Source organism: Ammodytes marinus (assembly GCF_949987685.1).
Source record: "Ammodytes marinus genome assembly, chromosome: 9".
NCBI lineage: Eukaryota > Metazoa > Chordata > Actinopteri > Uranoscopiformes > Ammodytidae > Ammodytes > Ammodytes marinus.
The window spans coordinates 11,131,499-11,149,593 of NC_137213.1; the positions used below are offsets into that span (position 1 = coordinate 11,131,499).

At 39.6% G+C, this 18,095-nt stretch overlaps 2 protein-coding genes across 2 annotated transcripts in view; one reads left to right on the forward strand and one right to left on the reverse strand.

The window, feature by feature from the left end:
• The window catches only part of LOC307255338 (dynein axonemal heavy chain 8-like), a gene marked incomplete at both ends in the record, with an annotated part of 51,110 nt that extends 38,531 nt beyond the window's left edge, over window positions 1-12,579 (reverse strand). The window contains 15 exons of the mRNA XM_080034019.1: window positions 1,200-1,319; window positions 1,446-1,545; window positions 1,650-1,726; window positions 1,878-2,075; window positions 2,159-2,305; window positions 4,414-4,515; window positions 4,621-4,728; window positions 4,864-4,977; window positions 5,516-5,692; window positions 6,004-6,167; window positions 6,329-6,515; window positions 6,717-6,865; window positions 8,845-8,929; window positions 12,261-12,395; window positions 12,526-12,579. Of these exons, the coding sequence (XP_079890145.1) occupies window positions 1,200-1,319; window positions 1,446-1,545; window positions 1,650-1,726; window positions 1,878-2,075; window positions 2,159-2,305; window positions 4,414-4,515; window positions 4,621-4,728; window positions 4,864-4,977; window positions 5,516-5,692; window positions 6,004-6,167; window positions 6,329-6,515; window positions 6,717-6,865; window positions 8,845-8,929; window positions 12,261-12,395; window positions 12,526-12,579 (1,917 nt within the window). The remainder of the gene's footprint in view (window positions 1-1,199; window positions 1,320-1,445; window positions 1,546-1,649; window positions 1,727-1,877; window positions 2,076-2,158; window positions 2,306-4,413; window positions 4,516-4,620; window positions 4,729-4,863; window positions 4,978-5,515; window positions 5,693-6,003; window positions 6,168-6,328; window positions 6,516-6,716; window positions 6,866-8,844; window positions 8,930-12,260; window positions 12,396-12,525) is intronic.
• A 1,618-nt stretch (window positions 12,580-14,197) lies between these two features.
• LOC307255675 (calreticulin-like) lies at window positions 14,198-17,964 on the forward strand. The gene is made up of 9 exons (XM_080034416.1): window positions 14,198-14,345; window positions 14,765-14,866; window positions 15,276-15,479; window positions 15,582-15,676; window positions 15,761-15,970; window positions 16,235-16,348; window positions 16,475-16,618; window positions 16,705-16,797; window positions 16,965-17,964. Exons 1-9 carry the CDS (start codon window positions 14,249-14,251, stop codon window positions 17,190-17,192), a joined length of 1,287 nt encoding a protein of 428 aa, XP_079890542.1. The 5' UTR covers window positions 14,198-14,248; the 3' UTR covers window positions 17,193-17,964.
• Window positions 17,965-18,095: the final 131 nt, after the last annotated feature.

Here is an 18,095-nt window from a genome sequence, read left to right on the forward strand (position 1 = left end):
GGTTTCAATTGTCAATTTCGACTGTAGGGAACGTTGTCAGGAAATGGAAGGACACAGGCATAGTGGCAGTTAAACCCAGGCATGGCAGACCAAGAAAAAAACAGGAGCGGCATAGGTGGAGGATTGTGAGAATGGTTGCACACAACCCACAGATCACCCCCAAAGGCCTGCAAGAACATCTGGCTGCAGATGGTGCATCTGTACATCGTTCAACAATTCAGCGCAATTTGCACCAAAACATCTGCTTTTTATAAAGACCAAATAACTTAATTTTTTTCTCATCAGTCCAAAGCATTTTCTTCCAATATGAAGCTGGTTTGTCTAAATGAGCTTTTGCATACTCCATGCAACTGTATCTGTGGCGTGGGCGCAGAAAGGGCTTCCTTCTCATCACCCGACCATACAGATGTTTTGGTGCAAATTGCACTGAATTGTAGAACCATGTACAGATACACAATCTGCAGCCAGATGTTCTTGCAGGTCTTTGGAGGTGATCTTTGGGTTGTGTGCAACCATTCTCACAATCCGCCGCATATGCCGCTCTTGTACTTTTCTTGGTCTGGTAGACCTGGGTTTAACTGCAACTGTGCCTGTGTCCTTCCATTCCCTGACAACGTTCCTTACAGTAGAAATTGACAATTGAAACCTTTGGGAAAGCTTCTTGTAGCCTTCCCCTAAACCATGACAATGAATAATCTTTGTTTTTAAGATCTTTTGGGAGCTGTTTTGATGATCCCATTCTGTCTCACTTCAGCAGAGAGTCAAAGAGAAGTGCAACTTGCATTTAGGCACCTAAAATACATTTTCTCATGATTAAACAGACAATTATATGAGGTTCAAGGCATAACAACATAATCCAACCAACTTTGTGTTTAAAATCATCAGTTTTACATGCTGTTACAGGCATTAAAATCAACAAAACCACAAGGGTTCCCATATTTTTGCACAGCCAGTTTTTCACATTTTATTTTATTTCATACAACCAAATACTGCTTTTCAAAAAATCTTTGTTTGGAAAACATCCCAGTACTTAGCTGTTCCTGGTAAATTAAAGACATACCACTTTTATATTTTTTTTGTGAAAGCAGAGTCAATTATAATGCCGGCTGAGAGGGGTTCCCAAACTTTTTCATATGATTGTACTTCAGTACAATAATGAAGTCTTTTTTGTTGGTTTGGTGGGAGAAATATAGGCTTACTTTAATGTATGTTATGGGTTCATCTATTTTTTTGTAGAGGTGCCTGGCCCAACCAATCCTTCCAGCCACAGGAGGCATGTTTCTAGCTAATGGTGGGTCGCATCTCTGTTTGTCATAGAGCTGTAAAGGAAATGTAAACAAGAAGATCCGGTCATTTTATCACAAAAGTCAACGTTTTTTTGACAATAAATTAGACAATAAATATATTATTTTTTCAGTAAACGCTCTAGCATGAAAATGGGATACCTGCTTCACAAACTCTACTTCTGAGCCATAACTCTGAAGAATAAGACCCAAGATGTTGAAAATTTCTGTGTCAAGACAGGGTATCTTCAGCCTCTGAAAACTACAAATAAAGGAATTCATGAGTCCTGTGCTAGAATGTTATGATTATTATACAACATCATTGTTTTACTATTTACAGTGTCATATTTACAATACTATACTCACCGCTGTATTAGGGACAAAGCTTGCTGAGATGAGAGGATGTTTGAAAAGCAAGAACTCATGAATGCCTGCAGCTGGTTCTATTGATAAGGACAGACAAATGTTTTCTAAAATGTTTGTAATGTTATATTAAACAATCACTATCTGAAACAATACTTGATATAAAAGAGATAATGAGACAATATAAGATACTTACACTACATATTTTTAATGGTAGGAATTTATACATACCTCAATGTGGCTGATTTGAACCAAAAACTTGGCAAAATCTGTTTCGAATTCAGCTGTCCTTGGAGCCAACATGTCATACTGCTTCCGTTTAAGATTCATGGATACAGTGTGGAATTGTCTGGCCAGTATATCAATGCCTTCAATATTGGATTTTCCAAGTGATTCAAACTTCTTGAACACTGTAATTATGCGTGTGATCTATCAAAGATAATGCTTATCGTTACTTTACAAGGCTATAGCATTACTGGGATTAAAATGTTAAGAGTTATCGTGGACTGCACCTTATCAAGTTGCTTGCAGAACCCCTCAAACTTGCAAAAAATCTGCATCTCTGAAACCTCAAAGGACCTCTTTCCAGGTTTTTCCATTGTTTTTTTCTTTGTCTTCTGGAAGCAAGACTGATACTCCTGATACAAACCAATACAGTCCTGTCAAACATAAAAGATGAATGAAATCATTTACATGCTGACATGAACTTGCTTTATATTCAAGCATCCGCAATGACTCCACAGTAGGGCTGGGCGATATATCGAATATATGCGATGTATCGCGAGATGTTCTCCACGGGATGTATAAAATGACCCTATCGCGACCATCGAATACAAATTGGCACGTAATGTTTTTTTTTTAGCCGCTGCCGCCACTGGCAAACTCGCTGGTGTTCGCTTCTCTCGCTCTTTCCAGTGGCTCTCTACCACACAGACTCACATGCATTGACAACTCACTCACTCCCCCCTCCCAACCAGAGTCTCCTGGGCGCGCAACTCTGTCGTAGTCTGCAGTGCGCCCTGTGTGTGTTTACTTTTATCGCCATGTGAAAACAACGAGAGGGGTAGAAAAAAAGACGAGGGCTCTTGTGCTCTCATGACAGCCGAACGAGCGGGTGGAGGGGGCGCGAAAGACGGCGATGGTGGCCGTCGTTCATAGCATGGACCTTTTTTGTAGGTCCATGCTTTATGAGAAGAAGGCTACACAGGCGAACGACCGGGGGAGGCGGGCGCACATGACAGCATTAGCGGCCGCTGTACACAGCACAGCCTGCCCTGGTCCTTATGAGAGGAAGGCTAGTGGCTACACATGCGAAAGAACGAGGGAGGTGGGCTCTTGACAGCATAAGCGGCCGCTGTACAGAGTCTGATCCTTATGAGAGGAAGGCGAACGAGCGCCGGGGGCGGATTACTCCGACTTCACGTCTGATCCTTATGAGAGTTTTTGGTCCAACATCACACAACCACGGCATCACATTTATTACGGGCAGCCACTTATAATAGGTCCATGTCAGCACCAAGGGAGGTGCACACCGTTTATTAACTAAAAGTTTATGTAGAGTAGGCTACATTTGCGAGTATTTTTTATAAAATAAAACATAGTGTTCAGTGATAATGCAGGAGGGCTAGATCAATAGGTATGAATAGCATCCAGGAATGGTGCATCGGTTAGAATGCAAGGAATGATGATGATGAGACTTTGCTTTCTTTAGACCAGGGGTCACCAACCTTTTTGAACCCGAGGGCTACTTCATGGGTACTGAGTCATACGAAGGGCACCCAGTTTGATACACTCTTCTGAAATAACACATTTGCTCAGTTTGCCTTTAGTTCTATATTATTATTAATGATTAATGCTATTCATCTATGTGAAGACACTGATCATGTTAATGATTTCTCACAATAATGATCAACAATGACTTAAAAAAGGTGGGAAACAGATTATTATGCTATTTTTAGAACAGGCCTGCGGGCGCCTCATATGGTCCTTGCGGGCTACCTGGTGCCCGCGGGCACTGTGTTGGTGACCCCTGCTTTAGACCATATTATTCTCAGCCGTATTTATTTAAATCCTCCGATTGTCTTCCAGTTTTATTTTCATGAGCTCAATACAGGACATCGCATGAATCTCTCTCGGACTAACAGGCAGAAAACGAAACGTAACTTATACACCATAGACTGGGAGCAACTGCTCTTAAAGCGACAATAACCATTATAAATGTCAGAGCCTTATACACACATACTATTATGGAACAAAACCTGTTCTGCATTTAAAGTGTGGCTGCTATCTTCAGGGGGTTAGTGGTGATAAACAATTAGTAAGTGGTTGTATTGAGTCATAATTAGTGTTCTCAGTTTACAGATTAACAGAAGATGGAAAAAACTGTTTCCAAATAAAATAATGCTGGATCCATTGTATGGGAGTGGAAGGATGTGGAATAATCAATACAATGTGCAAACTCTTTGCCATGTGCAAGTTTCAAATTGTTCCAATAGAAAGCACTAAAGAATATAAACAAGATGTTGTTTCATGTAGCGTAATGCATCGTTAGTGCAGACACATTTTGCAGGGACTATTTAAATCATATTACTGGTGTGATGTTATGCAAAAAATAGATTAAATAGAGCATTTAGGATGTGCTCTAGAGGAGATTTGAAATATATCGAGATATCGTGTATCGAGATATAGTAAAAAAAATATCGAGATATTGATTTTAGCCCATTTCGCCCAGCCCTACTCCACAGATGAAGGTAGTTGTCATCATCACCTGCATTTTCCTGATGATGTCATCAGCATCTTGGTCCCATATAAGACATGTGCCATTCTCAGTGATGTATGATCTGCATGCTGTAACCATCTGATTTGTGACCTGGAACATTTTTTAGAAACGCAATAACAAAGATTCAGTAAATTTATTGGCTCCTTACATTTTGTAAACACAAAATATAATTTTCTGAGAGTTCAATACACTTACTTTGATCAACAATGCAGATATTTTTTCACTTGTATTGTAGTATAGTGAAACGCTGTAAATCATTTGAATGGCGTTGATGATGTTCTGAACGCTTTTCATCATGGTGACCTGAAATCATAAATCCACTAGTCTTTAGTCCTTACAAAATTATGTAACATAGAGATGCTGATTCATACTCAGAAATACAGCCTTTCATTAAACATGAATAGGAATTTATCACATCAAATGATTGACTATACATACCGGGTCACTGTTGTACAGAGGTTGACAGACTTTCTCCAGTGTGTTAAGGAATTTTACATTGTCTTTTGCCTCATTGGCACGATCGGTTATCCTGGCATCCAGCTCCCGCCACATCTACATGGTTATGGTAAAGGTTATTTACGATTCTTCAATACTACTCACCAGCCACTTTATTATTAGGTACAGCGGTTAAGTGATGTTTTCCAGTGGCAGAACACTCAAAAACACTCATACCCATAGCTTCCAACTTTGGAAGTCAAAGTTGGAGCCAATGTGTGACATCTTTATTGAATAATAGGTCTTTAAAAAGATATCAAGGATCTAAATTAAATGGATTGATTCTAATGCTGATTGACAAACCCTTAAATGATCATGTGTCATAATACTTAGCATCATAACTACATATTAGCGATGATTCTTACTTAATTTGCACAAAGATTCCTAATCCACATGGTGGAAGTTGAATTTTCTATATCTCATTCAACAATAACATTTTCAATCTTTACATTTATTTGTATATTTTACAGGAATCAATTAGTAACATTGCTTCAATACGCACAATACGTCGATCCAAGAAAAAACAGGTGCAAATGCTGTTTAATCACTTCTTTATGTATGACTTTGTTGATGTTTTACACTCAAGCATCCTTACCTTCATCATCTTGGAGTGGCTGATATGGAGAACCATTACCACTGCCTTACACTCTGCGCCTTTGATGTGATTGATGATGGAGTTGAACCTTAAAGACATTTTTTTCCAGTGCTCTAACTCACTCAGAGGCCCTGCAGAATCAACACCTTTCCTCAATTGATCACTTTCTATTAGGACCTGATAATTATGAAAAAAAAAAGGTAAAACATACTTTTAATTTGGAATATGATTAACAGTACCATTTCAAAATATTGATTTAGTAGCAGTATGTCCGATGTTATCAGCAGTTTCCGTTTCTATTTTAGAACAACTGCATAGGCCATAAATATGCATGATAATATTTGAATGTCATCTTAATGGCATTGTATTGTTTGAGTCTAAGTACTCTGATGATTGATACTTGAGGAGACCCCTTTTCTGTTCACATAACTGCCACCACATGTTAGTGTTATAAATTTTTTTTTTTTACCAATTTGAATTTTACCAACCTGCTCAATTTGTTTATACCACTGCATCAGAATTTCCTCCAGTTGATGTACCATGTCAAAGTTGGCAGCCGCAACTTTCATATCTTCAAGTGAGGCCAATTTAGAGAAGTCAATATCTGTGACTGTCTTCAGATGAACAATACTTTCATTGCTCAGCTGAATGTCTGTGGCACAAACAAGAAAGACACATTACAAGATCGTCAAAACTACTTTAAGACTGCTATTACATTGTACTAAGACCATTGTTAACAATGCAATAGAAAATGGTGATGACAGGTTATAGTTCCCTTAAAACGTGAAATCTCCAACTTAAAAAAAGACTAACCATCTAAGGAGCTAAGACAACGTTTGATGGTGTACTTGAAGTTCTTTTTAAATTTTTCTCCATGTCTAGACTTATCCAAGACACCCCAGTTTTGTGCTGCATCAAGAGATGGTAGAACAAAGTCGAAGGCATTCCTTGTTCCTTTCAGGAGGCCATCTCTGGCATCAACCATTGAAAATAAGATCTCCTACAAAACAGACAAAAATCATCCATCAATTCACAAATTCCTAAGGCAAAAAAAATTAAAGCTCATCCGCTAAATGCATATTTCCTTTGTATTTGTATATTAAAATGCATTAAGTCCAAGGGAAAATGGAAATATCACAATAAAACAATAAACAAGTTACAATTACAGAAAAATCCCAATTTTACATTGAGTGTGTCTTACCTCATGTATGCTTTCTGAATTCACAGGAATGTCCACTGTAATCCTTGTGAAAGAGCAGCACACACCTGTAAGGCACGTTTGAGACAAATCGGCTAAAAACAGCCTCATTATCCTCCCTTTGGTAGGTCCAGGATATGAGCGTCCACACTCTGAAATTAAATTTTAATAATTTTAATGAGACGAGTGGGCTAATAAAATCATTCTTTATATGAATTAAAGTTAGAACATGCACCAGTTTGGGTAAAAAATACAATCCATCAAGCTCAGCAAACTTTGTAAAAATCCCAAAATTATACAAATGACCCGTGTAAAGTTGGATTGAATTTACACTCAGTCACATAGAGTTACCAGAAAGACCCAGAGGTTAAAGCTGCAGTTGATAATTTGAGCCGTTGGGATCCCAACGGCTGTTTTCCCAACGCTCTACCTGCTGTAGCTCCTCCCTCTGAACGACAGCTACGCGCGTTCATGTGAATTCAGTTACTGACAGACACCATGTCCGATTCCGAGGTGATTAAACATTAGTAATGATAACTACATACGTACATATTGAGCATACATTTTAATCACAGACCATGTATGTTAGCTTAAAATCATTGTAAGTGTGCTGGTAGGCCTAACAAAAGTAGCTGTAACAGCCAGGCAAGATAGCAAACTAATTGTAACAGAGCGGAGAGGTGTGTGTGTTTCTCCTACTATATGCTCCTGCTCTGACCGCAGAGGGCTGCTCGGGCAGTGTTGCCAACTTAGCGATTTTGTCGCTATATTTAGCTACTTTTCAGCCCCCCTGGCGACTTTTTTTTCAAAACAGCGACAAGCGACAAATCTAGCTTTTTTTCTGGTGTAATTGGTGACTTTTTCGCCGAAGCAAATATCACTTTTAACGCTTCTCAACGAGCAGCGGGAGCCTCCTGGCCCGTCCCCCGTCACAGAGCACTGACAGACGGCCCGGTCCTCGCGCAGCTGCCCCTCCCAGCTGCGGTCAGAGCAGGAGATACACATCTCAGCTCGGGGCTGCTGCACGAGGAGCGGGCTGCGTGTCAGTGCTCCCGCTGCTCGTTGAGAAGAGATGATACTTGCTTTGGCGAAAAAAGTCACCAATAACACCAGAAAAAAAAGCTAGATTTGTCGCTTGTCGCTGTTTTGAAGAAAAAAAAGTCGCCAGGGGGGCTGAAAAGTCACTAAATATAGCGACAAAATCGCTTTGAGTTGGCAATACTGATCACAGGACGAGGGCTATATGGGGCCAGCGGCAGGCAGAGGAAGGGGACGAGGTCGCGGTCGGAGAGGTCTTGATGAGATAGGGCAAGAAGACATGGCCGGTGTACTTTTTTTCAAGCTCTCTCCGTCTCCCTTTCAGCAGTTAACTTTTCAACATTCGTCTTTCCTCGTTTTTTTGCTGTCTTAGCGGTGTTAGTTGTTAGTATCCTGGGAATGGTAAATTGAGGGTTCGTTTGTGAAGACATTGCTACTCGCTGTCCGCCGTAGTTGCCTTGTACCAAACAGTAGGCTAGTGTCAGACTGCTAGGGTCGTGAACGCTCACGCAACTGACGCATCAACGTCGTTGCCAAGGTCCCACAGCCAATAAGAACGGAGAATCTGACCTCGCTCTGATTGGTCAAAATTAACATGAGCGGTGGCAATTTTGGGGGGCAGCACACAGAGGCAGGGGGGAGCAAAGTGATAAAAAAATATTTTCAGACCACTTCACCTACATATAGCTGAATGGCTATTATGACAGTTTTGCCAAATATTACAGTAAAAAAACTCTCAACTGCAGCTTTAAGGCTTATCAATAAAACTCTGTCTATCATGTGTCTAGTAGTGCTATCATTTTGGTTTAATTAAAAAATTATTCCAACTTTGCTAGTTATTTTGACAATTCCAGATATCAAGTGAATAATATCAATTTATTTTTATTTTTATTATTTATGATATTTTTGTGAATATTTTTCATTTCAAATACTTCCGGTAGTTTTAGAAAAATTAGATACTGTAATAATGGTCTAATTTAAACAAATATTACTAGCATCTAATGCTAAACTAAGGACAGTCTAATAGCAAATTAAATGAGGCATGCTGCCTCATGTGAGTCCAAAATTGGAACCTCTATTGATCAATTCCTACCTTTTCCTGGGACTTCAGACTCTTGATACACAAAGGAAATGGTTTTACCACCTCCTTTGGCAAAGAAATCATCAAAAGCAGACAGCTATTTAGCAAAAAAACAGAGACACAAATTATTATTTATTTTTAACGACATGGTAACGACAAATGACATGGTTATATAGGTGAGCTTTTTTGAATGCCACAAAATCTGTTCTTTGTTTTGAATTTTTAGAAGCATGTGTCATATGTGTAATAATAACCTGTTTCCATTCAGAAGTTAAATAGAGATGGTACTACTGCCACATATTTTTTCCAGACGCTCAAAGGATTACTTTATATTAGGGGTGGGAAAAATAATCGATTTTCCGATTAATCGCGATTCTCTCTCGAACGATTCCGAATCGATTCATAAAAGTTAATAATCGAGTTATACAAAAAAAAATTGTTTATTTTTTTACTAGTATTTAATATTAGTGTTTCCTGCGCAACTGCGCATGCACACCACACAAGTGTGAGTTGTTAAAAGTGGCGACAAAAGGGCAGAGAGCAGCAAACCCATATGACCAGGGGCCTATTTCAGGTAGCTGGTTTTACATACTCTGAGTTTAATCCTGCGCTCTGAGTTGGTCAACTCAGAGCGCAGGGTTGATGAGTAACTCTGGGTTTTCGGTTACAGAACAGTGGATCAGCGTTGGGTCAATCAACTCTGAGCGTGTTCACTCTGGGTGGAGCGTGTGCATAAAAGCCATCGTCAATGGATCGCTGATAACATGATTCACCATGGAAACAGAAGAAACAAATGCGTGATCCTCCCACTTCTCCACTTCTCAAAAAAATAAAAAATAAAAAAATAAACGTCTCCGCTACTCCCACTGGAGTTAGAAATATTAACGAATGAGTTTATGGTAGCCTATGGAGAAGAATTAACGGGGATATTGTCACATAACTCTAATCTAATCTCCTCTGCAATTCAGAAAAAAACAGAGCAATCATTTTGCTTCCGTATGAGAAGCCATAGTTTTTTTTTTTAAAGTTACACATATCAGCAGTAAAGTAATAAAGCTGGCGCGGCACAGCATTTCTGACAGTGTTTTATATTCGCTGTATAATATGTTGGGAAGCTATAGCCTAATAGCCCACTGTGCAGTAAACAGACTGTCGCTTCTTTTAAATGGGGAGTGAAAGACATTAACGTCTGACACATAAGGTGACAGTTTCCATTGAAGAGCCTGATTGATTTATTACCAGATCCATTTTCCTCAAGTGATCACAGTTTAAATTATTATATAATTTTTATATTCATATTAGGCTATTTAACGAGGCTCGTCTGTGACTTTAGGATCGCACAAGTGAACAGTAACAATCGCGTGCAGCCGCAGCGTTACATGAATCCACCTGACATAAATCTGTTCAGTGGCACAGACGTTAAAAAGCATACAATACAAATAGGTTTATTAATCTGAATGTAGAGCATGTCACGATGTGTAAGGTGGCCGCCTATATGAACGGACACGGGATGTTTTTATCATTTCCTGATGATTTTACGTTTGACCGATCATTTATCTGATCAGTAGCCTTGTTCCCGGGCTGAGAACAAGGCTACTGATCAGATACATGATCGGTCAAACGTAAAATCATCAGGAAATGATAAAAACATCCCGATGGAGATTTCTATGGAGCGATTTTGCTTAAAACTGTACAGGAACGCGTGTCGGAGCTGCAGCGTAAAGTGAAAACAAACTCAGGGTAGGTTTAACCACCTATCCAGCAGGTTAGACCCACGGCGTATGTTGCCGCAGTAACTGACTCTCGGTTGCGCTGAACCTGCTACCTGAAACGGAAAACCCAGAGTTTCCACTAACTCAGAGCGAACAAACTGGGTTGCCTCAAAACCAGCTACCTGAAATAGGCCCCTGCACTGGCTTTGTGTCTGTTTACGTTTTTGTATGAGAGCTGAATTCCAAGCCATACTTTATGTGTTCTGACATAGAAAATAATAGAATAGAAATCCTATAGAAACATGATTCACAAGAGTAGAAAGAAAATTAAACTGAATCGGTTTAGTTTTTACATACTTCCATATTGTGTTGAAAGCTGCATTGATTATTGCACTGGTGACTGGTCATAGAAAGTCATATTTGTGACAAGAAAAGCTTTTTCTCTAATACAATATTAGAGAAGTAATTCATCTGTTGATTGTATTTAATGATCATCACAAAAGTAGGAAGTGATTAGCAAACTCTGAGTGGCAAACTCAGATGTGTATATAAATATAATTTTGAAAATATAGGTATGTACGTAAAAAAAAAATTGCATCGAGATGCATTGAGAATCGATTTAGAATCAAATCGTTGACCTCGGAATCGAATCGAATCGAATCGTGAGGTGCCAAGAGATTCCCACCCCTACTTCATATAGCCCCTTTTACACAGCGATTCAGGCATATTGACAGAAAGACGATCCGCTAATATGCCTGCTTTGTGCATTTAAGCCTGATTTATACTTGTGCGGTACCACGTGCGCAGAGCCTCCGCGGAGCCGCAGAGAGCCTGTGCGGTGGCCTCAGACCCCGCCGCATACCAACTGAAAATTGTGACTACGCGCCAGATGCCGCAGACGCCGCAGAGGTTTGGTTGGGGCATCAAAGCAACAAGGAGGGATTTCAACAGCACAGGAGCTCTTCCTCATTGTCATCAAACTCAAAATCTTCCAGTTTTCATTTGTTTAGCAACGGATTTCGCCGATAACATCAAAAGTGCAGTGTGCAATCTGCGACACGGGCGAAACTACTACCAACGGTTCATGAGAACGTTCGGTGTCCGCAGAGAACGCAAAGGCGCAAAGCCGCACAAGTATAAATCAGGCTTTACACTGAATTAAGCAAAGCCAGCATATTGGTGTGTGCATTTACAGTGTTCCGCGTCCTGGAATGAAAGAGGTACATGTGATGCAACCGCATCACTGTGTTGAAGTACTGTATAAGATAACGCTGTATAGCTCTGCTGCTTTATCAACAACAAAAAAGCTACATCTCAAACATTTTTGCTTCTTGTTGTCTTGGGCTGCTCCCTCAGAAATAATCCCCTGGTTGCGGTGAGACTTTTAGCACGTCTTGACGACGTCAAATTCACTGCAACATAAAGTTATGACAGCGATCCGGGAATGTTCTTGGAATGTACTACAGAAAAATTGCCGGAATGATCCGTTACGCATTTCTGTGTTGATTTACACTGCAGGGCGAGGCTGAAAAAAGTTGAGAATATTCCCAGCTTCCACGGCCAATGTCAAAGGGGCTAATAATGTCAAGTAATGGCTCTCTTATTTGTTGTGTTCAGAGACCTGATTGTGCTGACATTTGTAGGCCAAATTGTCCAAAAACCACTGGAATTAAATATATTTAAGGTTATTTAATCAACCAATGGGAAAACACTTACAGATGAAGAATCTAAAATAAATTCCTCCACTGCTGTTGGCTCCAAGGACAGCCTGTCAGCCAGGATGTCAAACATATACTTGTGTGCAGGGGTGAGGAGCCTCTTCCTCTCTTCTCTTGCCTGCTTGTATTTGGCCTAAATAAAGCAACATTTTAGAAAAACAAACAAATAAAAAAACACAATACAATACTAAATGAGATTAATGGATTTGCTTAATTGTACTCTGTAAGCTTAGGCCTATGTGTAAAGGCATTGAAGCCATTACCTGACATCCTTGCTTGTTTGCCTTTGGATCATGAGCATCCAAAATCACCTCCATTACTGTTGTAAAACTTAGTTCTTCTGCTTATCCTCTCTCTAGAATTAATCATAAAAATAACAAGATGGTAATACGTATAGGGCCTAGCTAAAAGGCTCAAACATACAGTTACTTCTACGATGGTAAATGGCCGTATTTTATATATATATTTTTCCCACAGTAAAATAAGGCAGTTCTTCATTGAACTGCCATTCCTGACACCGGGAACATATAGGTCAATAGTTGAAGGGTTAACTTTCGTGGGGCGGGATATGGTTCAACTCACCTCAGTCACCACAGATGCATTATAGCGTTGACAAACTGTGGTAACAATTTTGCTAACGTTTAACTAAGCTAGCGAATGTACCGTTGTAAATTGCAAACACATAGTCTGACTCCAACTTGAAAAGTAACAGTTAAATACAAATTAAAACAAATTGATTCACTGTATTTGTTGTTAAATCGCTTCCAGTAACTAGGTTTGCCTTAAAATAGTTAATTCACCTCATGTCGACACTTTCGAAGTTACGGTCAGCTAACTATTTCGTAGTCAGGCAGTTGGCTGTTAACTAACTAACGTTAACATCATACCTCTCATTAACTTAACATAAGTGTAAAAAAGGTTATAATCTTACCAAAAGTCAGGCACCCGATACAATTATGGATGGCCACATTGTCGATTTGTACTGTCAGTTTTCCAAGTAGAAAAAGTCCATTGAATTTTCCTGCTGTTTGACTTCTGACAACGGAAATGTTTTATCCAAAACCAGCCGTTAAATGCAGTTTAAAGTTGACTACCCTGAACAACTGGCATGCCGCGCGCCCTGGCCGTTAAGATGACGTGAAAAATAAATGTCAAAATGTAGGCTCTGTTCGAAATGGGTCACTACTAGGGTCACTACTAGTCAAATTAGAGTTCGCTTTTGACCTTTAGTTCACTTTTTAGGGGTTTGTCAAATATTAACAATACGTGTCCATTTAGGCTATTTCTTTCAGTTATGGCCCTATTAGTTGTTTTGTGGTATTGTAGCCTACTTAGCGGTTGAAATTGGTTCGACACATTAGGTAGGCTATAGCCTGGTTTGTTTGGAGGTTGGCAAACAGCAAATGGGCTACAAGCTACAAGTAGCCTATAATACTCTGATTCTTGAAATATGTATTTCTTCACCCCCGTTTGTTCCTGCTCTCCTAATTTCTCCTGCTTTCCTTTTTATTATGTTATGCAATGCCTGTCTTGTTGAGATCAATTGACAAATTGAAAAAACAGTATTTGTTGAATTCATTGATGCTATATAGTGGCATGGCATTTATCCCACCTCTAAGCTCATGGGTAAAGCTCATAGGTAAAGATGCAGTTCGAGTTCGCGTAGGAGAGCCTACTCTTGGTAGGCCTACTTTAATTTTTACATCTGTTATTTGGCCCCCTCTACAGGACTGTTGATATAGCCTAATGAAAGAGTCAAAATGGTTAAAATAACCACTGATCTTGGATCAGACTGTAGAGCCGACATGTGTTTCGTGGTCTACTGTCATTGGTCCAGACACACCGTGGTGTTGTCCAATGGCTGGTCGACATCTGTTCTCTGGAGCGACTCTAAAATATTATCCTCTCTTCCGCTCTCTTCCTCTTCCACAACGTTTTCACTTTACTCAGCAAGGACGCTGTCTGCAGGAGGAAAGTAGAGCAGATATGGGGAAAATGCAAGTCTTGGGTGTAGTTGCAGTAATATTAGCTGTCTATTGCGTACATGCAACGGTTTACTTTCGGGAAGAGTTTCTGGACGGTGGTAAGTTTATCAAAGATATTACGTTATTACACAGATTGTGCAGGAGGTAAATTAATTTTGCATGTTAGCTTGACTGAGCCATCATTGTGTCACAATTCACATCGTGAGTTTTTCTATGAAGTCTGTTCCTTCGCGATTTTGTTTTCTATCGGGTTTTCAATTTACTAACTTTAACTTGGATTTTAGCTTGCTAACTAGCAATGCCCCAAAGCTAGCAAACGTATATATACCACTGAAACCTAAGTAAGTAGCTGTTACTAACTGGGAGTAAAGATGTGTTGGCTAAACAAACGAAGAGTAACACAAAGTGAATGGATAGTTGGGTAACTGGCTATTGGGAACTAGCTTGACGTATTTTGAAAGAGATGCCAAAAGTGTTAAACCTCTACAAACTTGCTGTTCCTTGTATTTCCCTTCAGATGAATGGAGAAGTCGCTGGGTGAACTCCAAACACAAATCTGACTATGGAGAGTGGAAACTGACGGCTGGCAACTTCTATGGAGATGCTGAGAAAGACAAAGGTAAATGTTTGGTCTTCAGATCGACTTACTATAACATATTTCAAGGGCTTTAATTAAGTTAGTCAGTGTTGTTCCTGCTATATTCATTATGGCTAAAAAGCTCATGTAATGAGGTAAGATATAAAGAAGTTATATTTAATCGTAGACTGGATGATCTTTAAAGAACAACAAATAAATAAAAAGTCAGTTGTTGCAACTTAAATATTCACAGAGATAAACATATTACTGCCCTATCAGCGCAACTTCTGCATTGTCTGTAAAAACTCTTGAACAGCTCTTTATTTTAAAGTTTTTTGATATCCAGTGTAAGTTGAAATGCCTCAGTGTCGCTATAGGCTGTTAGCCTAAGATAACTTACGGTATTTAGCGTTTTTCTCGCTAAAGATTTATTATGCATTTTGTTTTTCAGGTCTGCAAACAAGCCAGGATGCTCGTTTCTATGCGGCCTCTGCCCGTTTTGAGCCTTTTAGCAACGAGGGCAAGCCTGTGATCATTCAGTTTACAGTCAAGCATGAGCAAAAGATTGACTGTGGTGGGGGCTATGTGAAGGTCTTCCCTACGGACTTGGAACAGACTGAAATGCATGGAGAATCCTCATACTACATCATGTTTGGTAAGGGAAGATGTTCGGACATTTACAATGGAATGAATCATGAATTGAATGATTTCAATATTGGTATTTGGAACATCTAGTAATAGCATACCATTCTCACAGGTCCTGATATCTGTGGCTACAGCACCAAAAAAGTCCATGTCATCTTCAATTACAAGGGCAAGAATCACCTCATCAAGAAAGAGATTAAGTGCAAGGTAATTCTGCCATTTCCATTTTCTAATAAAAAAATAATATGCACTGCCTCTGCACCAGTGACTATATCCATATGTTTCTTCTAGGATGATGAGCTGACCCACCTGTACACGCTGATCCTGAATCCAGATCACACCTATGTGGTGAAGATTGACAACGAGAAGGTAGAATCTGGCAGCCTGGAGGAAGACTGGGACTTCCTGCCTCCCATGAAAATTAAGGACCCTGAAGCCAAGAAGCCAGAGGACTGGGATGATCGTGCCAAGGTCGACGATGCTGATGACACCCAACCTGAGGTGAATAATCTTACTAATATAATAAAGCTAATCAAACCCAATCAGCATAAAATGTACCGTTTTGTTCTGCTCTACGCTGACTGTAAGTGCTCTTGCATCCATGTGAAATGCTGACCGGAGGAGTGTTTTCCATTTCTTTTATCATATTTCCTTAACAGTTCTGGGTCTAAAAAGGCCAAATGAACTTTTACAGTTCAATGTCTATCTTTGTATTATTTTTTTTAACTTTCATTTTGGGATTATTTGTTTATTCCCTTTCACTAGGAATGGGACAAACCTGAAAACATTCCAGACCCTGATGCAAAAAAGCCTGAAGACTGGGATGAGGATATGGACGGAGAATGGGAGCCACCTATGATTCCCAACCCAGAGTACAAGGTAAATCTAAAGTTGGATGGTCATGGCTAGAGCGCATTCTTCATGTGCTTCCCTTAAGCCTGAGAAATGTGTTATACTCTCTCTGCTTATAACCCTGTTGCCTGATAAATAATTTCTGTATTGCAGGGAGAATGGAAACCCAAGCAGATCGACAACCCCAACTACAAAGGAACCTGGGTGCATCCTGAGATTGACAATCCTGAATACAGTCCTGATGCGAACATCTGCCAGTTTGACAAAATTGGTGTTTTGGGTCTCGATCTTTGGCAGGTGAGAAACAAAGAGATACACTTTTAAATAGGAATGTTATTGTTATGTAGGGATGCTTGACCTACAGTCTCACGTTTGTTCATCAGGTAAAATCCGGTACCATCTTTGACAACTTCCTGATCTCAGACGATGTGAAGGAAGCAGAAGAAATTGGAAATGAAACGTGGGGTGTGACAAAGGTACGCTTTGACTGTTGTTCTCTTTACCAATATTTTATCATTTGTACAGTTCATAAAATCATTGTCAATGAGATTCTGAATAGATCATGAAATGGGGTTAATGCTTTTGCCCCTCCTCCCTCCCCCCCCCCCCCCCCCCCCACACACACACACACACACACACACAGGAACCAGAGAGAAAAATGAAGCAGGAACAAGATGACCTGAAACGAACAGAAGAGGAGGAGAAGAACAAAGAACAAGACACTGAAGGTGGGGATGAGAAAGAGGAAGAGGAGGAGGAGGAGGAGGATGAATATGAAGGCGAAGACATGGACGGAGAAGAACCAAAGGACGACTTAGAGGAGGCACTCTCAGAAATGGATGAGGAAGAAAAGCTTAAAGATGAGCTTTGAGGAGGTTCGGCCAGAGATTTGTGCCCCTCCTTCAGAAACTGTTCTATATTTTCCAGGGTTATTGTGGCTGCTGTGCATCCTTTCCCTGAGATTTGGACACAACCCAATTTAGGGGGCAAATGTAGCAAAAGTTGGTGATAATGGATTTACGTTATATTTTCATTTTGGTCATGATATTACCATGTTGTCCCTAAACTGCTGGGTGGATTCGAAGGTTCTACACCCACAAAATCCATTCCTCATTTTAAAGATAATAAGGGGACACCGACATTCACTGTTTTCTTGATTTTCTCGATTTACACATCTACTTTTTACACCTTTAGCCAGGAGCTGTGGTTAAAATATGCTGAATATGACAAATTGCGGTTTGACGACAGTAATAATTAGCCATTGAGAAAAGAAAATGTACATTGCAGCCTGTTGGAACCTAAAATTCCCCAAAATAATCTCAAAATGCAGACAGAAATCAAGATTGTAATGCAATTTATTTTGGTAATGTCTGTGGCACTGACTTCTTATTTTAATTCCCAAACCCTTTAAGGCATAATTGAATGAAGTGTTTGGACAGAAATAAAAAAAATAGTATCGAAATGACATGAATTCAACATGTTTTCATGGTAATTTGATTGGACCTGCTGCATGATATCCTGAAACTCTGGAGGTAAAATAGATGGTGAGCCCCTGGATTGACTCATGACATCTTTGGGTCACTTGTTTATTTTTATTCAACAGGATGTTGTTGATACGTTTTTATTAAAAGATTATAACCTTATTTCCTGGTCATATTTTGTATTGCAAATGCATATTTTGAAAGTAACATGAATATTATTGTGCAGGGGTTAAGTGTTCTGATTTAACCGCAAAGTGATACATTTGATTATAAACGCTGTGTTTTTCCCCACT

What these genes read in the sequence shown, in the direction of transcription:
- LOC307255675 (XM_080034416.1), top strand. Translation starts at nt 14,249, where the DNA reads ATGGGGAAAATGCAAGTCTTGGGTGTAGTTGCAGTAATATTAGCTGTC. An exon ending in AGATGCTGAGAAAGACAAAG is followed by an intron (nt 14,867 to 15,275) that starts GTAAATGTTTGG and finishes TTTGTTTTTCAG; the next exon opens with GTCTGCAAACAAGCCAGGAT. An exon ending in TGGGTCTCGATCTTTGGCAG is followed by an intron (nt 16,619 to 16,704) that starts GTGAGAAACAAA and finishes TTTGTTCATCAG; the next exon opens with GTAAAATCCGGTACCATCTT.